Source organism: Rattus norvegicus, chromosome X (genome assembly GCF_021556685.1).
Source record: "Rattus norvegicus strain SHRSP/BbbUtx chromosome X, alternate assembly SHRSP_T2T, whole genome shotgun sequence".
NCBI classification, from domain to species: Eukaryota; Metazoa; Chordata; class Mammalia; order Rodentia; family Muridae; genus Rattus; species Rattus norvegicus.
Genome location: NC_141554.1, coordinates 15,656,191 through 15,678,609, shown reverse-complemented (window position 1 = coordinate 15,678,609; position 22,419 = coordinate 15,656,191). Strand labels below are relative to the sequence as shown.

The 22,419-nt window shown below is 39.3% G+C and overlaps 1 protein-coding gene across 28 annotated transcripts in view; it reads right to left on the bottom strand.

The window, feature by feature from the left end:
- Cask (calcium/calmodulin dependent serine protein kinase) overlaps positions 1 to 22,419 on the bottom strand; it is a 345,044-nt gene that overhangs the window by 71,891 nt on the left and 250,734 nt on the right. For 15 of the 28 annotated variants that reach the window (XM_087599293.1, XM_087599285.1, XM_087599291.1 and 12 more), the window contains 1 exon segment: positions 11,086 to 11,207. In XM_087599293.1, coding sequence (XP_087455419.1) covers positions 11,086 to 11,207 — 122 coding nt within the window. 28 annotated transcript variants of the gene reach the window in all.

Below are 22,419 nucleotides of genomic sequence, written 5' to 3'. Positions count from 1 at the left end.
GAGGGGCTGGCAATGACTCCAGTGTAAATATATTAAGTAAAAAAAATTGCTGAGGCATATAGCTCCCCAAAACCCCACCAGGATGATTTTTCTTTTATGGAGTAAATATTTGCCTATCCTATCAGTACCATTTTCTCCCTAAAAACGAATATACTAATGAATTTTCAAATTATTTAATTAAAATATCTTTCTCTCCTCCCTCCCTCCTTCTCCCTTCTTTCCCACCTCTTTCTGTGTGTGATAGAGTGCATTCCACATATGTTCGGGTGCCCACAGCGTCCAGAAGAGGGTGTGAGATCCCCTGGAGCTGGTATTTCAGATGGTTGTGAGCTATTTGATACTGCTGCTAGGAACTGAACTCAGGAGGAACAGTAAGTAGTCTTAACCACTACACCATCTTTCTAGCTCCTAGTTTATTCTGAATAGTTAAAAAGAAAATATTAAACTATTAGTCATATATATGACTCACCATTGCATGCATTATTTAGAAAGGTGAACTTCTATTTCTTTGAACAGCATCATTACAGTTTATGAGTTAATGCTCCTTCCAAATATTCAGAAAACAAAGCACCTTTTAGAAATCTTAAACTAAACTTGTGTTTCTTCTTAATAAGTGTGTTAAACCACAGAATCTAGTGACTGGAGTAAAGCAGCAATTAGATTCTAAGTCTGGAATTTAGCTTATCCTTGGTTGGGGCCCAGCTCATACTGAATAGCTTGAACTGGAAATGGACTGGGAGTGTACACAGTGGCTGGATGCTCTTGAGTTAGATGGGTCAGGAAAGCTTTTGTTTAATAGCATAATAGTGAAATGCTAGCTTAAGTCATTTTTGGTGGGAATTGCATCCTTACTTGAAGTCTGAAGGACCAATTTCATGTCCAGTAACATGTAACTCCTAAGTAAAGCCAGGACTGAAGCTTGCTGAGGGCAGTGAAGATGACTGGAAGATCAGTACCTTTGGGCTAACTGAAGAGTTTCTCAAGTTCATAGTTAAATTTTTTTTGTTTGTTTTATATTCTGGCAGCAAAATGCTTGTATGCATAGACCCTTGTTTGGTGGAAATTTTGTGTGTGTACAGCTTTGTTTCAGTCTTAGTTGGATATTTCACTTCAGGGATTTACTTTTGAATTGAAGAATTAAGACCTGCTTGACTTCACAGTTCAGTCTAAAAAATTGTCCCTTTGGTGGCTTAACAATATAAAACAATGTGGCAATGTCTGGTGATTTGGCAGCTTTTTCTGATGAACTTAAGACATTAGTTGTGTATGCCCTAACTTGATTGCTATTTTTGAGTTGGCAAATCACTTTAAAATGAACTTTAGAAAGAAAGAAATCACACCTCCTATTCTTGAGCAGGCAAGGAAAAAAAAGGAAAACAATCTCCAAAAACAACAACAGCAAAAAACCACCAAATAAACAAACAAAGAAAATGAAAACAAACCAAGAATCAGGAGGAGAAACAATGACAGGATAGAATATAGGCAGCCTTTACTTGAATAAATTATTTATTGTACATATGCATTTGCCTGGGCTCATGGTACACAACTGGAGGTGAGAGGACAACTTGTAGTTGATTTTTCTTTCCAGCATTTGGGTCTCAGGAACAGAACTCACGTTGTCAGACTTGGTGGCAAGCACCCTTATTTGTTGAGCTTTGCAGAGTCTCCCTGCGTATCCTAGGCAGGCTTCACACTAGATGTCCTTGAACTTCAGCCTCCATCTCTTGAGTGCTGGCATTATAGGTGTATAGCACCACACTGCATTAATGTGCTGGGGATGGAACTCAGTGTCCAATCCTGCCAGGCAAGAAGTCTATCAACTGAGTCTTAATCCCCAGTCCCTGTTTTAATAAAGCCTCCTGGAGGCAGGTTCCTTTTGATAGTAAGTACAAGGCTTGGCTCAACTGTGAGGTATTTACACTCTGATATGAATATCTTTTCTATATTTTAATGGTTTAAAGCCTTATTTTCTAGCTCCATTGTCCTTATATATTTGTTTTACAGGTAAAAATATTTACATTAAAGAAAATTTCACTATCATCCTGATGCTTAAAAATCCATTAATGTTACATTAGTATTATTTTTGGAAGCCATAGTTAAGTCACGAAAAGAATTTAAAAAGAGAGCAACACAAAGTGTGACAGAAGTGATTTTTCTTTTTGAGAAGAAAGCAGCTGTGTTGTTGGACTGCTAATGTTATAAGTCACCCCTCATTCTTTAATGGAGCATAACCACATTCCTTTCTGGAGACCCCTGCCCTCCCGCCTTTTCCTCTGAGACAAGCTTAAAGAACCAGTGCTTATTGTACTTCGAAGACTGTTGGAAAATTCACTTGCCTTCTTAGAAAGTAAATATAAAAAGAGAACATCACTCAGAGTGGGCGATACTGTCAGTGGGGACAAACTGATTTAGTACTGTATTATCTACTTTAGTACTACAAAGTCAATTTCAAATCCTGGTTTATGCAATCTACCCCCCCCCCAAAAAAAACCCCCACAGAAAATCAAAACAGGAACTACAATAAAGCCCTGTAACCCATAACACAGTCAGAGAAAAATAGTTCATTCTTTTAAAAATGAGAAAGAATATACGAACCAACTTGGGGTCCAGAAAGTGCAATTATGTGAAGAATGAACCAAGATAGAAATCTCTGTGACTGGCATTTTGAGAAGCTGTTTTTTCCTGTTACATATTTACCACATGACATGGAGAGCGGAGAAGTGGGAGAGAAAAATGCAACATATACACACAAAATAGACTACTATTCAACCTTACAAAGAGAGGACCCATGCCACAACATGGTTGACTGATAAGGACCATGATGCTAAATAAGATAGGCTAGTGATAAACAGACAGATACTGGACTATTAAGGTATCTAAGGGGATAAAATTCTAAGGCGATAAAGTTGCTTGTCCCAAGGCCTGGGAACCCGAAATTAATCTTCAGAGGCCACATGGTGGAAGGAGAGAGTCAACTCCTAGAAAGTGTCTTTTGATCTTCATAAGTACTATGGCAATATGTGCACCTAAGCAGCAGGACACACACACACACACACACACACACACACACACACACACACACGCACACACGCACGCACGCACCCACACATGCACACCACATAATTAAACGCATTAAAAAGCTAAATATTGTGTGACACAATGATGTTCTTGGAATAGTTACACTGATAGAGACGGTAAGTCGAATTAGAACTATCTTGAGCTGAGAGTGAGAGGGGAAGAAGATATGGTTTTATGTTTTAGCTCAGTTGAGAAAGATGAAAATAGAGGGTAGCAGTGGTTAAGCAATCATGCAAAAGCACTTAGCCCCACAGAACTGTACACTTTACAATGCTGAAACTGGCACTGGAGAGATGGCTCAGTGGTTAAGAATATGCTTTGCTTTTGTAGTGGATCTGAGTTCTCTTCTCAACTGCACACTGGGTCACTCATAACTACTATAACTCTAACTCCAGGGGGTAGGTACTTGTATATACATACATACATACATACATACATACATACATACATACATACATACATACACACACACACACACACACACACACACACACACACACACACACACACACACACAGGATCCTTCTGTCACCATCTCCTGAGTGCTTGGATTACGGGTATGTATGATCAACATTATCTGGTTTATGAGGATCGAATCTAGGACTTTCTGCATGCTGGGTAAGCATTCTGCTAAGTTACATCTCTAGTTCCTACAACAACCTTATCTTGAAAGGTTGCAAAAATGCTAAAAGAGGTTTAAAGAAAAACCTGATTGCTTTCTCTCATTTATAAGGGCTTAGTTCAAGTACACAGTGTGGCCACTGTAAGTGAATAGATTGATGATGGCTGGTAAACATTTAGCTGTGGTTTATCTTGGTTGTCACCTTGAATTGAATTTGGCATTAAATTAGAACCACACTTCTGGGCAGGTCCTTGAAGGATTTCCTGAATGGTTAACAAGATGAAAGGGCTTCTCCCAGAGTAGGCAGCACCCCACAGTCTAGGGGGGAAGGAGTGTAAAGAAAGCAATGCTGCTTTATTCCTGCCTGCCTTTGTTCCTTGCTGGTAAGTGCATTTTTCTCCTTGCTGATGCTGCTATGGCCAGCTTTTGTTGACACTGGAATTCAGCTTCCTCCAACATAGACTGAAGACCAGCAGTTGTCTAGGAATCCCCCAGTCCTTGAGTATAATATTGGAATTACTGAGGTATTCAACCTCATGGACTGAAGAGCTACTGGGTATCCAGCCTTTCCAGTGTGTAAATACTCAGTGTTAGACATCTGAACTACATTGTGCAAGCCATTACATAGTATGCATTCATTCTATCAGTTCTTTTACTGCAGAAAACCTTAACTAATAGTTACATAGTTATTATCTCAATCCAGTTTTAGAACATTTCCCTAATTCCTTTGTGTTTGCCCATCACAATGCAATTAATATTTACTCAGATGTATGTATGTATGTATGTATGTGTATATGTAAATATTTAAATTTTAGGGGCCATGCCACTAGGGAGGTACCATAGTGGCAAAGCACTTGCCTAACATGCATGTTATCCTATGTTTGCTTCTCAATACCACAACGTAAAACAAAATTTATAACTTTAAACTCTTATAATGACCCTACAATTCCCTTTGAGGTTATTGTTTATTCTGAGATAATTTTTGTATATGGTTTAAGAGTCCAAGTTCATGTCTTTCCTTGTGGAGGTCCAATAGTGGTGGCCCCATCTAAACACTATTCCTTTGTCATTTAACTGTCTTGACAGTTTATTTTTATATCATTTTTGCTTATATCTTATGATCTTACATTTTATGACTGTGGTAAAGTTAATATTAATTTGAGTAGATTATAAAATAGATTCTTCAAGATTTTCCCTATGTAATCCAGGCATAGTGGGGCATGCTTTTAACCCCAGAATGCAGGAGGCAGAGACAGGAGGAGCTCTGTGAGTTTGGGATTAACCTGGTCTACAAAGGGAGTTCCAGGAGACCTACGGCTGTTACAGAGAAAAACCCAATCTTGAAAAGAAACCAAGAACCAAAAAACCAAAACAAAAAAGACTTTCATATCTCTGAGAGATGATAATTTTACATTTTCATTCCCAACCTTTATGCTTTGAATGTTTTTCTTGCCTTATTGAATTGCTTAGCACCCCCAGTGTAATGTTGAACAGAAGTGGTTAAGAAAGAGAGAAGGACTTGGAAGGAAGAGGGGGGGGAGGGAAAAGAGAGGCAGAATCAGGTAAGGGAGGAGATGGAGGAGATGGACAGAGGGTCAGGAAATTGAACAGAAGTGTGTAGCAATGGGGGATAGGGAACTGGGAGTAGCAACCAGAAATTCCCAGATGCTAGGAAAACAAGAGGCTCCTAAGACCCCACAGGGATGATATTAGCTAAAGTACCCTACAAAGGAGGAAGGAGATCTTGTTGAGACCATATCCAGAGGTTAGGCATGCCCCTCCTACCAGCCCCTGTCCAGTTCAATGATGGGGCTACCCACCCATCTCCAAAATTTTAACCCAGAATCGCTCCTATCTAAAGGAAATACAGGGACAAAGAGTGGAGCAGAGACTGAAGGAAAGGCCACCCAGAGACTGCCCCACCTGGGGATCCATCCCATCTACAGACACCAAACCCAGTCACTATTGCAGATGCCAGGAGATGCTTGCTGACAGGAGCCTGATATGGGTGTCTCCTGAGAGGCTCTGTCAGAGCATGACAAATACAGATGGAGATGCTTGCAACCAATCATTCAGCTGAGCACAGAGACTCCAATGGAGGAGTTAGGGGGAAGGACCGAAAGGAGTTAGGTTGAAATAGCTACATTAAAAAGAACCAGCTAACCCAGCTCTCAGGTACTTGTGTCTTGAAGTAAGTTCCCACTGCAGAGATGGAAACAGACACAGAGAAGTTTTTGTTTAGCCAATTAGAAATGGTAGAATACATGACTCCCTAAAGCAGAACTGCTTCGGTCTTCAGCTGTAAGAAGTGCACAACAGCACAAAGAGCACTACCACTGGCCCACCACCCAGCCAGCCTGGACCTGCCAAAGCTGATGACTCTTTAAGCCTGGATGGGGTTGGGGGCTGCCAGTAACTTGGTCTCCCAAGGTTCTCAGGGCTTTTATTCCAGACATTTAAGTCCAGAATTCTCAAGAAACAGTCTGGCATTTCCTGACTGGTAATGACTTTACACATTCAAACTGTTGTAACTCATTTCTCAGACTTCAAATTGCTAAACAAAACCAAAAAACAAAACAAAACAAAACAAAACAAAAAACCCAAAACAACCCATTATCAGCAGGTTACTTACTCTAACTGTTCTACTTCTTTTTTTCCTTTAGGAGACTTCTGAGTTCCAAAAAATATTGTATTCTAAACATGTCTACTAAATTAATGTCATCTCAAAGAGGCAAAACAGTAAATCAAGTGTTGTAGTTTTCTAGGCTAGATGGAAAAACTCCGAACTCTTTCTAAGCAATTAAGCACTACAAGAAAGATGGCAGCCATATGAAATATGACAGATTCCAAGCACTTGTTTATTTCTAATGCAAGATTTTAAAGTATTAAGAAATAAAACACTACTTCATGTATTTGACAATTGATGTATAAGTCAACATCTAAATTACACTACTCCCAGAGTCAGCCTTCTGGTCTTAGTAATTCATTTACTCAATTACATTTTTAGTAAACAAGTCTAAGATTTCCTACAAAACCATATTAATTATGTGGGGGCATCATATTTACTACTGAAATGGCAGTACATGCTAGCAGTCAGAGGTCTGACAGGCAGTGAGTCAAGTTTTGAAGTTTAGTTATCAATGTGTGGTAGAGAGATGCGATTTTCTCCTTTTGTAAATCTACACATAATAACTGGACATTATTAGCAGAGAGTGATGTGGTGTGTTAATAAGTGTATGTTGGGTAGCAATCAAATCAAGGTATTTAGTGTATCTGTCACCTCATACCTTTATCATTTCTTTGTGGTAAGAATACTTAAAATCCTCTTTTGTAGCAATTTGGAAATATTCAATACGATATTATGAACCAAAGCCAACCTACTATGCAAGAGATCACCAGATCACATTCTTTGAAGCAACTTTGGACACTGGCCATCCTCTCCTCATCCTTTCATCACCAGCATCCCCGGCCACTCATAATGACTATTCTTTCTACCCACTTTCTGTGAGACTAATGCTAGATCCCACGTATGAGTGACATCATGCTGCAGCTGTCTTTCTGGGTCTGGCTTATTACACCAATCATAATGCTCTCCAGGTTCACTCACGCTGCTGCAAATGACAGGCATTTCAACACTTTGGCAATTTTGTTCTCTCTAAATTCTAACGATGTCCTCTTGAAAGCTAAGTTTGCTTAAATCTAGAGCCATGATGCGGGCAAGCCAAGACCTCAGATGCTCCAGTCATCCTTAAAATCTTACTCTTATGTGTTTTGTCAGCTTAAAGCCTCTGGTCTCAGACTTACGTATTTAGAGTGTTAATGATTTAACAAGAATACCATATAACAGTTTTTTGGGACTCAGCAGCCTGACTCAGTTCACAGTCCACACAACTCCGCCAGTGGTATGCCACTATTAAGGACCTTGCCAAACAAAACAATCCATACCAAGCATGTGGTGTGGAGTAGTAGAAGGAGGGCAAATGTATGGGCAAAGTTTTATAAGTTTCTTCACAAGTGCTACTCATCTGTACTTTCTCTGGTTTTAAATTTTTAATTTATTTATAACAATAACAACTTCTTCTTCTTCTTCTTCTTCTTCTTCTTCTTCTTCTTCTTCTTCTTCTTCTTCTTCTTCTTCTTCTTCTTCTTCTCCTCCTCCTCCTCCTCCTCCTCCTCCTCCTCCTCCTCCTCCTCCCCCTCCTCCTCCTCCTCCTCTTCCTCCCCCTCCTCCTCCCCCTCCTCCTCCTCCTCCTCCCCCTCCTCCTCCTCCCCCTCCTCCTCCTCCTTCTTTTTCCTCCTCCTCCTCCTTCTTTTTCCTCCTCCTCCTCCTCCTCTTCCTCCTCCTTCCTCTCTCTCTCTCTCTCTCTCTCTCTCTCTCTCTCTCTCTCTCTCTGTCTGCGGATTAAGTTTTGGAAAAAAACTTCTATGGGCTTTGGCAGCAAGTGCCTTTACCTGCTGAGCCATTTCACTTGCCCTTCATTTTTGAGACAGTGTCACTATGCACACTAGTCTGGCTTCTAACTTGTGATCCTCTTGCCTCAGTCTCCTGAGTGCTGAGGATCAAACCAAGAAACTTGTACATGCTAAACAAATGTTCTACCACTGAGCTACATGTCTAATCTATGCGTGTGTCTGAATTGTATGTTCTATGTCCGTTACATTCTAAAGTCAGAGGTCAAAGACAATGTTTAAGAGTTGGGTCTCTCCTTCCACTATGTAGGCTCCAGGGATTGAACTCAGATCATCAAGCTTGGTGGCAAATGCCTTTACATTCCGAGCCACCTGACCAGCTCCACAGGTCAGGTGGCTCGGCATGTAAAGGCATTTTTTTTTTTTTAGGATAGTAATCAATGGTTTTATTTTCCTAGAACTCAAATTATCTATTGTTCTCAGAGCTACACTTCCAAAGCTACAGTCTGCAATTTTTCTTCAGAGCCCAGAGGAGGGATGGGAGGAAAGACAAGAGAAGGAAAAGGGACAGAAGAAACCACTAGAAGAGGCTGGAGGACACTTTTCCCAGTATTCTCAGTGGACTACAAATGGTGTGCACACACCAGAGACCAACTCTGGAAGAATATCAAAGCCCCAGCTCCAAAGAGAAAGCCAACTCCAATCAGAAGGTGAGCCTCCTGGTACACCTCAAAAATGGGTTAGTAGTGGGGAGAAAGGAGCAGAAAAGGGAGCACACAAAGGGGAGGGTTAACTTTTTTCTTTCTTTTATTTGTGGGTTATTTTTTTGGTAATTTTATTAAAAACATTTCCTTAAAATGTGTGTCTTTTCCATTATATCTCGGTGACATACCTGACTACAGACTGGCCTTGAGAATAGGGAATGGGACAAAGGCAGCAGTGTCTCCCCAGGTTACCATTTCTGCCCTGAGACTACAGAGACATTTCCTCAATGCCAATCAGTTGATCCGTTGACTCTCAGCTCTCTCCAGATTCTAGGCCCAAACAACTTGGAAAATCCAAAGTATCCATGTTAATCTACAATTCCTCGAACCCTGTGTAAATGCATATAGGATTGCCTATAGAAGTCAAAGAGGGTGTTGGATCTCCCAGAGTTACAGGAAGTTGTGTGCTGTCTGATGTGGGTAGTGGGAATTGAATTTGGGTCCTCTGGAAAAACAGCAGTGCTCTCTTTCCAGTCCCTATAACCATAATTTAGAACTGTATGCTATAGCAATTCATATATAGCAAATCATATACGCATATATATGATTCATATATGCATTATAAAAGAAAATAAAACAGGAGAGAGGTAGATGGTCAGTGAGTGAAGTGTACACTGTGTAAGCATTAGGAATTGAGTTCAGATACCCAGAATCCACATACAAAGCTGGGCTCAGCACTGTGTCTGTAACTTTATTGCTAGGGGTGTGTGTGCTTGTGGTCCTTGGAGATCATTAGTCAGTCAGCCTAGAAAAATTAAAAGCTGCAGGTTTAGTGAGAGATCCTGTCTCAAAAAATAAGGTAGAGAATGACCAAAGACAATGTTCCATGTCATCTTTGGCCTCTACATTCATGTGTATGCATGTACACATGTACCCACACAGCCTCATAAATGTGTACCCACCTCCAAAGCTAAAGTCACTAAGAAAATCTGATAATTAATTTGAGCTGATCAAATTTATGAAGAGAAGCCCCCCTTCAATAACTATAATTGTACAGCATGAGGTTGAAACAAGATGCACCATTTTAAGCTTAGCTTTTCCTATAGTGTTCCTTACTGAAACAGGACTTTACAGGATTTCAAAGAGAAGATCTGTACCCAAGAAATAGTATTAAATAAATCTCAAAAGTTCCTTCCCTTCAGGACATGTTAGCACTGTTAATAATGCCCACAGGAACCCCATGCTTATTTAGTCACCAACTAATCAATCAGTTAAAGCTCTGTTTTCCTTTCCTGGACTAGTATTGCCTAGCAGAAGGTTTTATAGCACATCCTGTTTTGCCACAGTGCAATCTGCATCTCTGGTGGGTTAATCAAGAAGTATCAAACAGTTCTGGGTCTCCCAAAGAAGATTTGTTCTCTTCTTAAGGGAAAGAGCTTCCTGCACACCAACTGAAATACACCATTACCATCAGAACTACCGGAGATTTTCATTGTAGAAATCAACCAGGCTTTTTGAGGTACACTGAAGGCAGACATAGATTGTCAGTTTTTGTTTCTATTCTTTTCTTGAGACAGAGTCTCACCATGTAGTCTTAGCTGTCTTAGAACTTTCTTTGTAAACCAGGACGGTCACAAACTCATAGAGATCTGCCTGCCTCTACCTTCTGAGTACTGAGAGGCATGTGCCACCACATCTGCTTAAGGTCTTGGGTTTTGTTTGTTTGCTTGTGTTCTAGTCTGCTGCCAAATTTAATAATGGAACACCCTTTTATATTTGAAGAAGATACCAGATTTACAAATGCCAGTGTACCATTGATTTTAAGTATGTATGTGTGTGAATCTACTCCATCACACAGTATCCTCTTTGGTTTTTAATCTCTTCTGTATGCAAGATTGAAAAATAATCTTTTAAGGCAATAGAAAGAAATCACTGTTAAGATTAATAGTTTGTTATAGTAGCAATAAAAAAAAATACCTTGGTAATTTAAGGTTGTGCTACACTCTGTAAAAATCTTGCTCATCGCTTGCACGCACAAATTATAAGTACACACAATTTCCTCTTGTGGCTGGCTAGGCTATGCTGCATTTGTACTACACATATGCATTATTTTAGTTTGCTATCTGTACTAGAAAGTTTTGTCCATTTTCATACACACAAAGAAGTCAAAAAGGGAGTGCTATGATATAAGATCTGGGAATTCCTGTAAAGAGTTCTGCTAAATACTAAATGTTCTCCAAACAAGAAAAATATACAAGAGACAAGACTTACATCCAGCAGTGTGTGAAGATGCTGATCCTGGAAAACACTGTGTAGAAAATCTAGGTCCTTTTCACTGCAGTCTGTAAGTGCGTGAATCTCTTCCAGGCTGTCCAGCACCTGAGAGACGGCTCCTGGGGGACAAAAGGAAAAGAAACTGCTAGTACATAGTCAATGTTACATTAGCCTTTGCGACCTTCAGTTTACATTTAATAACAATGAGCATCAGAACTGAGGAGGCTTGTGTTTTTATGAAGGACAGGCTTAAATGCTTCATTCATATCATTTAAGAACAGAATACCTTGTGTTTATGTCCTCAACAAAGTATTTCTGCCTTTTGCATTCAAAGTGAACTTAACCTTGTATGTTTACATTAAAGCACTTTGTCAACACAACTGAGATACTACAGCAGACAATTTTGGTGGAGCAAATTATACAACAGCTAAACAGTAAAGGTATCAGGACCCCAAGACCTTTTACAATATTATAAACATAGGAGGGCTTTTATTAAGTACTGACAGTACAAGAAACTATAGATTAGAGGCACAGACCATCAATTGAGAGCTCTTGATACTTAAAATAAGCTTAGAATTTTTTATAATTATAGTTAGCAAAGACCTCAGTCTATTTATTTCTTTTTGAAATTTTACATATGGAGCCAAGAGAAGCAGAATCACTGTCTCAGGTATACAGACTCAATGAGACAAAGCGCTGGTAGGTTAACAGGAGTAATGGACATCCAAATACCACAGGAAATGCTAAGGAAAGTTCTTTGTAGGGCAAAGAGAATAGAAGTGTTCTCAGTTTCCCCACATCTCCTCATGCCTAGCATACTAGGCAGCTATCATTAGTGAAAGCTATACATGAGCATTATTAAAGTCATGTACACAGCCTTAATGAACCAATTAACCTATTTTTACACTACAGACAATATGCAAATATACACTCCATAAAAAAGAATCCCAAGAGGCCTGAGCACATTTGTATATACCAAGGAAGTCTGAGAATAAGTGCTTCATTCACAGTTAAGTCTTCAGATCAGTGGTCCTTGACTGAATGTGGGGGTTGATTTTGCTCTCTAAGGGGATATTTTTTAGTGTCTGGGGCAACTCTGGGTTGTGACAGCAGCAGGACAGAGGGTGGCTATTGGCCTGTAGTGTTAAGAAGTGAGGGATGGTACTGAATAGTCTCCAATGTCTAGGACAGCACTCTACAACTAAGAGTTTTCTGACCCAAAATGTCAGTGCTCGGTATGAAAAACACTGTTTCAGACAAAAATAAAATATTCTTTAGGAACTGTTTCTAGTTCTTCTTGTTCTCAGATCCTATCCTAATATTACAATGTGCTTAATGGTGAGAATGTAAGTCAGAGTTATTTCCTCAGAAGGTACTCTGGCAAGATATACCCCAAACCTTAAATGCCTAATTTAATGTGCTAATTTCATTTGCAAAAATCTACTCTAAAGAGAAATATAGACGGATTCTGTACAAGGATACTTATCTTATAAATGGAAGAAAAATCTAATAGACAATGATTATATAAATTATTAGGATGTTCACATAATGAAATATATAGATAAATAAAATTGTTTTTGAAAAATTTAAAGATACAGGAGAATTCTTATGGTATCAAGTAGACACAAAACCATCGAACTTATATTGCCTTAGTTCTAGTAAAAAAACAAGAGAGACATACAGCAGACAGACATACCGACACACACACACACACACACACACACACACACACACACACACACACAGGATAAAATAAAACTAGTACAGTAGAAGTAGAACAGTAGCTATCATTTTCCTACACAGTTCATCCTGGTTTTGTTCATACCTTCCAGGGTTTCTACAACAGCAAAAACAGTCGCTGCATAAGCTACTCACGTTGGTAATGCCATTTAATTACATTAACGTTTTGGTGTCACAAATCATGTGACCATTCACATGGAAACTACTGTGACCATTTAAAAAAAAATCTGTCTTTATTTTGGGACCGCTATAGATGTAATGTACTTGTGAAAAAAATGACACAAAGATTTAAGTTTCTCTGAAAATATCATCTGATAAAACCTTAGTAGATATCACGGTCAGGATGACAGCATAGGTACAATAAGCTACAAAACATCCATCCACACAAGGCACCGCCATGATGCCATAGACCCCTTGGTTTGTCTCCCATTCTGCTCTTTCCTAATCCCTGACAACCACCAACCTGTTCTCCAGTTCTATAATTTTGCTGTTTTAGGGATGCCATCTAAATGAAATCACATAGCGTATCATCTTTGGAGATTGGCTCCTTTTCATTTTTCAAACCGAGCATGTGTCTCTGTAGTCATCCAGTTTGTTTCTCTTTATTGCTGAGTTGTATAATTCATGGCACAGATATGCCAGTTTAACCATTTACTTGTTCGGAAGTAACTATTGGTACTTTCAACTTTTAGATAATTTATGCCTATCAGGCTATTGAGATTTTCACCAGAAACATTAAGTAGATTATCAAATGGGATAAAAAGGTATGAGGTAGGAATTAGCCCCATTGCCCCTGCTATTCCTAAAGATGTAGGGACACGACCTGACGTTAGGATTTTTACCTTGCTTAGGGTAGCAACAAACAAACAAACAAACAAACAAACAAACAAACACCAAAACAAACAGGAGCCTCAAAGAATAACAACAACAATAAAACCCTGTAAAGTAGCACAAAGCCAACTCTGTTCCCTTATTGAAAGGTTTGGAAAGTTAATTAGTCTCCAATGGCCCTATGAATCTCCGATTCCCCAAACCACACCATGGCTAGCAGACTAAAATGATACTGGGGTTATCAAATTGTTAAAACCAATTCTAACATCCTGAACTTAAGAAACTATAATAATAAAAGTATCAATGAAGTGGGTTTTATATACTTAAAGTCAGCAAATAAATAAAACCTAGTTATTAGTTCCATTCAGTCATTTTAATAATTATCGTGCTAGTAGAGATATGTTATATATATCTATATTATCTGACTATCAAGATTAAACCAAAATGATCATGCGTTACGTGAAATATAAGATGGCCAGACTGGTGACTGGGAAGCACATCCACCTGTCCCTGACCAGGGGCACTTCATTCATTGATCTGTGAACTCCCCCAGGTACTTGTGTTGTTACTGTCCTATTAACACATTCTACAAGTTACTTGGTCAATCTGGGTATTTATTTTTTAAGAGTTATAAGATCCCCAAGGAAGGTCTGCTTTGCACTGGATTGAGCCCTTTAGAATAAGTAATAAGGGCTACAGAGATGGTGCTGCGGTTAGGATTACCTGCTGTTCTTAAAGAGGACTCAAGTTCAATGCCTAGTCCACAACTGCTTCTAATTCCAGCTCTAGAGGGACTTGATGTCTCTAGCCTCTGCGAGTCCCTGTACTCACAGCATATACCCCCCACCCCGCCACACACAAATAATCAAAATAATAAATTGAAAAGAGAATTCACAACAACAGTAACTCCCAATTCTTTAGTTTCTATTATTAGCCAACACAACTTTACCCTATTGGGTCACACAATGGCCAAGTTCCTTTCTGAATTAAATGTTCCTCCTTTGGCCAGGTACTAGGTAGGGGCTTCAAAGGAAATAGAAATATGCTTTCAAGGCCTCAAGGGACTCTCAGGTTGGTGTAGGTAGTAGACAAACTACACCTTCAAGTGAATCATCCTGGGATAAGATTGAGGAGGAAGAGGAAGATGAGCAGGAAGTCCCCACCTTAACCTGCTGATGGGGCCAGTGGATGATGTCTTTCTGAAAACATTTAAGACATCTGCTAGCCTGCATTTCCATGGTCTCCGATGGTCTACTAAACGTCCTCATCTGTCACTTCTGAAGTGACTTATAGTCCTAGCTTGTACACAAACAGGATTCATTAATGGACTCTCCCTCATAAAGGGCGGGCATTTCCTCAGCTGTATGCAAGTTGCCTATTTCCAGCTCTGCAAAAGGGCCCTAATTTAACTTTCTGCAGTTATATAGGAGAATTACTGTTTTATTTTATTTCTGTTTCATCTTTTGAATTGAACGTATGTTTTTGTCTATCCTTAAAATCTTTCTTCACCTTTGGCTATTATACTATTACTACTACTACTACTACTACTACTACTACTACTACTACTACTATTATTATTATTTGCAGAGCTGGATATTGAACCCAGGGCCCCATTAATGGCTGGCAGATACTCTTCTACTGAGCTATACTCTATCCCTAACCCTGACCATTCAACAGCTTCTTTTAAAAGAATCTTTTCTAGTCTAATTCTTTCTTTCTGTTTGTTTTCGTTTTTGTCATTTTGGAGACAGTATCTCACTCACTATGTGGCCCTGCCTGGCCTTAGAATAAGAGCCTCTGCTTGTACTACCGTGTTCTGCAGTCTTGTTATTTCTTTCTTTGGGTTTGACCAGCAGAACCACAAAACACATTTCAGGTCTGATAGACATGGGTATCTCTAATCATGTACCAAGCCCATCTAAAAGACTAATAGTGTTTCAGTGAAAAAAAAGTAAGAAAAATGAATGGACAAAGACTTTGGTAGGGCTTCCCCATTGCTATTGCTTCAGATTTTAAATACAGGTAGTAGTGGCAGTTACACACACACACACACACACACACACACACACACACACACACACGCGCGCGCGCGCGCGCGCGCGCGTTTAAGCAGTTACTAGTATTCATTTGTAGATTAATAATGTCATAGGAACTAGTCATTCTTTTCAAAGACTGAAAATGATGTTTTCCCTATAAAACTCTAGAGTAAATTCTAACTGCCTTCCAAAAGTCATCCAATAAGTAGTCCACAAGCTCTCCCTAGGTGATAGCTATCTGATGGCTTAACCACATTTGCTTTTGTATTCTGGGCTGTACTTTGTAGAATGTATGGTTCAAAAGGATGCTTCAAAGGGTCCTTGATTAAAGAGATATTTTTTCCTAAACAAATTTTGAAGAATTTAGAGATAAATATTAGAATAGATGGTTTACTCATAGGGAAAAATTATTTTTTTGGACATAGAGACTTACTATGTAGCTCCTGCTAACCTCAAATTCCTGATTGTCTTGTTTCATGCTCCCAAGAGATGGGATTACAGACGTGAGGTAATACACAGAGAAAAAAATGGAAATTATCTTCATACTAACACATGTGATAATTTGCGCTTTTACCCTTTCTATCTTATGTGATTTTGCAATAACCTGTTACATAGACAAATGCTTTTATATCTGAAAAACTAGAGGCTCATCAGGGTTCATGGACCTATCCAAGGGCCACAAACAGACAGGGAGCAGAGGAATGAATCCCAGCGCACAACTAGGACTCCTGCTGCAGTGTTCTTCTCTACAACCTCAAACCACATATTACCTTTAGCAATGTACCTGAATCATGTGTTCCATAATGCTGTGCTTTGCAATATTTCTATATTTTTAATTTCATTTATATTTACCATATGAGGTTCATTTCTAGCATTTGGTCCAAACTTTTATTTTACTTTTTGTTTTTCAAGACAGGGTTTCTCTGTGTAGCCTTGGCTATCCTGAAACTCACTCTGTAGATCAAGGCTAGCCTTGAACTCAGAAGTCTACCTCCTTAGTGCTGAGATTAAAGGCATGTTCCACCATCACTTGGCTTTTTTAAAATATTTATTACTTATGTGAGTATGTGCGTGGCTATATGTACCTGTGTGGATGTACCTGTGAAGGTGAGAAGAGCTGGAGTTATGAATTCTCTTATGAATCACCCAACATGGGGCCTGGGAACAGAACGTGCGTCCTCTGTAAGAGCAGCATGTGTTATTGTCCACTGAGATATCTGCTGGCCCAGACTTGGCCCAAACTTTTACACTGGTAAATTTACTAAAAGCAATTATACCTGACTTCGGGTAACATTTTACACTGTTCATTCAATAATCAACCCTGTTTCTAAAAATTCAGATTGAATTTTAAACACTTATACTTTCCCAAAGAATCTCACTTCTATGAAAGTTTTTCCAAAAAGTCTTCTGTTACTATTATGAAACAACAGTCAAAATAGCATAAATATGTCAACTATTTAAAAATATTTTCTAGGTCTATTTATTTAAAGAGGAATATGTTTTTAAGGTCAATAAAAGCTTGGGATACAGACTAGCTTCATTATAAGAGTGGAAAAGTCTCACAAAAATTTTTACCAAGTAAAAATAAACCAAAAAGGACAGAAAAATAAACAGAACAATGTTTAAACTAAGAGATTCTCAGTGCTGATGTGGGCTCTCTCTTAAACCCTTTCTCCCACATAGCAAACTCTGAGCAATTCCAAGCAGGCGGGAAGTCTGACATCCACGCAGGCCACATTTTGCTGTATGTTCAATCATCTGTATTGCCAGCTATCCATCTGGCAACTCATCGCATTTCTCCTTCTCCTTACAGGAAGTGGCAGAGTGGCTGACACCAGCCACTTCCTCTTACACACTTCAGCAAAGATTTCAATTCTTCTCTTAGATAAAATTTAAGCCAGGAAAGTCCACACATCTTAAGTTCACCATTCAATGGGCTTTGATGTTCCCACGTTTACCTGGAAGTAATTTCAAGGAAGATCTGCTTGCATTTCTCATCGCCATGTAGAGCGATTCCCATTCCACGAGTGGCTCATTAATGTACCACTACACCACTGCACGTGCACTCTCCCTTGCAACATGATAACTTTTTTTGAGACAGGGACCCATTACGTAGCTCAGGCTGGTCTTGATGTTATGATTATCCTGCCTTAGCCCCATTGGGTGCTGTCATTATTGGTGTAAACCCTGTCCTCAGCTAAGTAATATAATGCTGAAAATTTGTTTTTTCCAGGTGTGGTAGCATATGCCTTTAATGTCATCATCAGGAAACAGAGGAAGGCAGATCTCTGAGTTCAAGGCCAGCTTGGTCTTCATAGTGAATTCCAGGGCAGCCAGGGCTACATAGTGAGACCTGGTCTCAATTTTTTTCATACATTATTACTTTAAACTTACTAATCTAAGCATGCAGTGCAGTGTTATCTCTCAAAAAACATCTCCCCTTGTCTAACTGCAGTCTGTCTCTTCTCACCACCACCCCCTAGCCAACAGCTTTTATTTCCAACATACAAAGCAAATTCGGCTTTTAATCATGTTATAAGCAATAGTGAACCCCACAGTGGAAACTATTTTGACCTCTGGCAGGTGTACTATATCCAATTCTAGTTGTGAAAACTTGGATATGATGACAAATGTCTCAGATTCTTCATGTATAGATTATGGCACAGGTACCTCAAAAATGTATTTAGCTTAAATTTCTTAAGGAACTCTGCATATACATTTCATCAGCATAGTGAGGCTACAATTCTCGTGACATCATGTTTATTAAAATAGTTTGTTTCTAAGTAGTAACATTCTTTTTTATTTTTAAATACACTAGACAAGATCTCTGGCTGTTCTGGAACTCACTCTGTAGACGAGGTTGGCCTTGAAGTCACAGAGATCCACCTGCTTCTGCCTCCTGACTGCTGGGATTAAAGATGTGCACCACTAGGCACAAGTAGTAACATTTTTTGACCACCATTTTTCAAAGTATTTTGACACTATTCTGCTAGCCTTAAGTGCTGCTTTGCATTAAGTTTTATACAGATTGGTAGGTATGACTGACAGGATGCTCCTTCCTGAGTATGGTGATAAGATATGGCTGGCTGAAAAGGATAGAAGAGAGGAAAAAGGAAAGGGGAGAGAGGGGAAGAATAGATTGATTGCTTGACTGATTTCCACTTTTATAGTCACCAGCGTGGATATGTCAGTAGCCTGTAAAGCCCTAACATCCTGTCCCCTGATATTCTTACCATTTGTGATCAACTACTTCTCCTGGCATGGGGCCTGAGCATAGAGAATGTTACTTCTGATGGGAGGTTAAAAACTATTCCCTGTCTTGGGAACAACAAGGAACAATTCCTGCTTTCCCTTTAGTCATTTATTTGGGGCAGCAAGCTGCTGGGTTGTGAATGGCCTTGTAGACAAGCCCACAGCCAGTGAGGATTAGAAATTTTCTATTAACCACTGGGTGAGTTTCAAAGTTTTCTCCTAGAATCATGCCTTCAAGGAGGATGGCAGCTCTGGAGTGTTATCGCAAGAGGCCTTGGGGCAGAGGCACTTAGCAAAGCCAAACCCCTACTTGTGACCCGCAGGCGCTGCCACTCTCAGGCACAAACTACTAGAATATGGTGAGATTTTTGTATTGTCTGTAACTTTAGCTATAAATATCAAATGCAACAAAAGTGACAACTAAGTTCATTGTTAACACCCAGATTTTCTAATATATCTTTGTCTCTTATTACTTAGTAATAATGCTCTTAGTAAATATGACTTTGAGGTAAATTTTAAATTTTAATTGCATTTTAAATACTGATATTGTTATAATCTACCCTCTTTGTCTGGACAGTTTCAGTTTTACACACACACACACACACACACACACACACACCACTGTGTGTGCATATTTTGTACAGCTTATTTTTTTACATATTCAAATTAAATTTCTTTGTAGTTAAAGGATAGCTACTATTACTTTTATTTGCTATTTATTTTCTGTGACAAGGTCTCACTACATAGCCAAGACTGGTCTCCAACTGTTACCTTCCTGCCTCCATCTCCTGAGTCTGGGACTGTACCTGTGTACCTGTATGCCTTCCAACCACTGTATCTGATGGCAGGAGTTGTTAAATGACACAACTTCAGAGTTTACTTCACAGTCCAACAATAATAAACAATATGGCTTTTGTATCAGCAATAAAAACTACTTGTATAACAAAATTGTCAAAAGAAAACTCACTTACTCTAAAAGTTTTCTTGACCGCCAACTTCAAAATAAAATGTTACCTTTCCCCAGAATGAATATATATTGTGTTTGAATTTCAAATATGAAATAATATTAAGTATGGTTGAAATTTTAACACTGCCTCCTCCCTACCCCTTGAAAGAAGTGAGAAATTCAGTTGTATAACAATGCCTCAGCAAATCAATATAGACAAGTTCTTATTTTATGGTCAGACAGTGTTAAAATTCACTTTAGAACATCTAAACACAAACAGCCATGGAAAAAGTCAAGCTGATTATGAACCATGCAAAGCCAAACACTTTTGCATAAAGATAAACCTTAGAGGAAAACAAAGGGATACCTACTTTCTGCTGCTAGAAGTCCTAGGAGGAAGGCAGCATATGGACAAAGGACAAACATTATGATTTTAGAGCAAGCAGGTCATTAAGCCATAGGTGGGCCCTCTAGATAGTCCACAAGCACAGCCCCCAAGCTGTCCCCCCAAATTTCAGACATTAATTACTGGGATCTCATTCTAAATTCTTTGCTTTGAAAGGAGAACATTTTCACTTTGAATTAAGTAACAAAGCAATAAGATACTGTTTATCACAAGATTAACTTTAGTGAATCTAGTAAAAGCATAACGAATAAACTTCAATAATCAAAATGGAAAAGTATGTTTCAGAAAAATTAGTTTGTATTACAATGATACACCCAAACATGTGCAGCTTTTCTCTGGATGGCAGGCTGTGGAGCTGATCAACTTTTACACTGTGATTTTTAAATACATTTCTCAAATGCATACTCTTCTTTGTTTTTAATTTAAGGAAATAACATGCTGCCTTTTGTGGGCAAGCAGCTTTAGTTACTGTTCTCAAACTTCACAATATTGTAGAAGCAATTAAAAAAATTTGGGGCTGCTATCCCACAGTCAAAGCTCTGATCCATAATTGTTCCTGTTTGAAAGAACTGCAGGGATGGAAATGGAGAAGAGCCTGAGGAAAAGAAGGTCCAGCGACAGGCCCCAAGTAGGATCTAGCTCAAGGGGGTAGGGGGAGGCCCCAAGACCTGACATCATTACTGAGGCTATGAAGCACTCAGAAAAAGGGACCTATCATGACTGCCCTCCAAGGGACCCAAAAAGCAGCTGAAAGAGTCAGATGCAGATATTTGCACCCAACCACTGAACAGAAGCTGCTGACCCCTCTATTGAATTAGGGAAAAGCTGGAGGAAGCTGAGGAGAAGGGCGACCCTTAGGAGGACCAGCAGTCTCAGTTAACCTGGACCCCTGAGATCTCTCAGACACTGGATCATCAACCAGGCAGCATACACCAGCTGAGAAGGTCCAGGTCCCCAACACATATACAGCAGAGGATTCCTAGGTCTGGACTCAGTCAGAGAAGATGTACCTAACCCTCAAGGGACTGGAACCCCCAGGAAGTTTAGAGGTCTGGAGGGGTGGGTGAGGTGGGGACATCCTTATGGAGAAGGGGTGGTGGTGGTGAGGAGGTATGGGATATGGAACAGTTGGAGGGTAAACTGGGAGGGGAATAAAATCTAGACTGTAAAAAAATTGGGGGACAAAATTGATATTGCCAATTATGACTTTTGTTAGGCTTATTGGATCCACCCATTATTTCATCAGAATGGAAAAGGTATTCTGGAAGGCGGAAAGAATGGGCAGCTGATAAAATGCACTGTTCTCTTGTTTCTTCTCAGTCCATCCCAACCTCCTTCGATGATGGTCTATAGTCTTTAAGGTGAGCCCTTTCCTCCCTAAGTTGCTTTTGGTCATGGCCTTTAACATAGCACTAGAAAGGAAACTAGGACAGTAGCTAGGTGGCTTCTCATACGAAACTTCATGCCATGCTTTCAGGCAACATTTCAGTTCTAAAACTCCATGGTCTGGGTAGACATAGTCAGCATCCTACAAGTGTAGGCTCTGCAGTCCTTTCTCTCTTTCTCTCTTTCTCATCTCAGACTTGGATGCACTTGCAGGTAATAACAAAAAGTGCTTCTGGTTTTGCAGTGTAAAACAGACACATATAAATTCAGGCATCAAGACAGGGAAAAGGGTAACTTTGGGAATTTGAAATAAACAAGCGTAAGGATAAAAGGAAGATTTTTTTAGGTTTAAAAAGTAATGAAAATACTCAAAATGAGATGAAAATAATGAAAAACAAATGAAGATATTTTCATTTACAAAAGTACAAAGCTTTGAGTCCAGATAAAATCCATAAACGGCTTTCTGCAGCCGATGCACTGCTGTTGGCTGTAGAGAGGCTATGGGCTGGCAGATGGCTCTAGGTCAATACTGTTGATTAGGACAGAATGCCTTCCTCAAATGGCTTAGCATTAAAAATTAATTTTGGAAATGTATGAATAATTTCTGGTAGCTATGTGAAATGTGTTACACTTTTCTTTAAAAATCTCCATTGCTTCTGACTACATAAAAATTTCCCCTTTATTTAGGGTAGTGATTTACATTTAGATTTTAAGTCTACTTTTCCCTTGTAGCA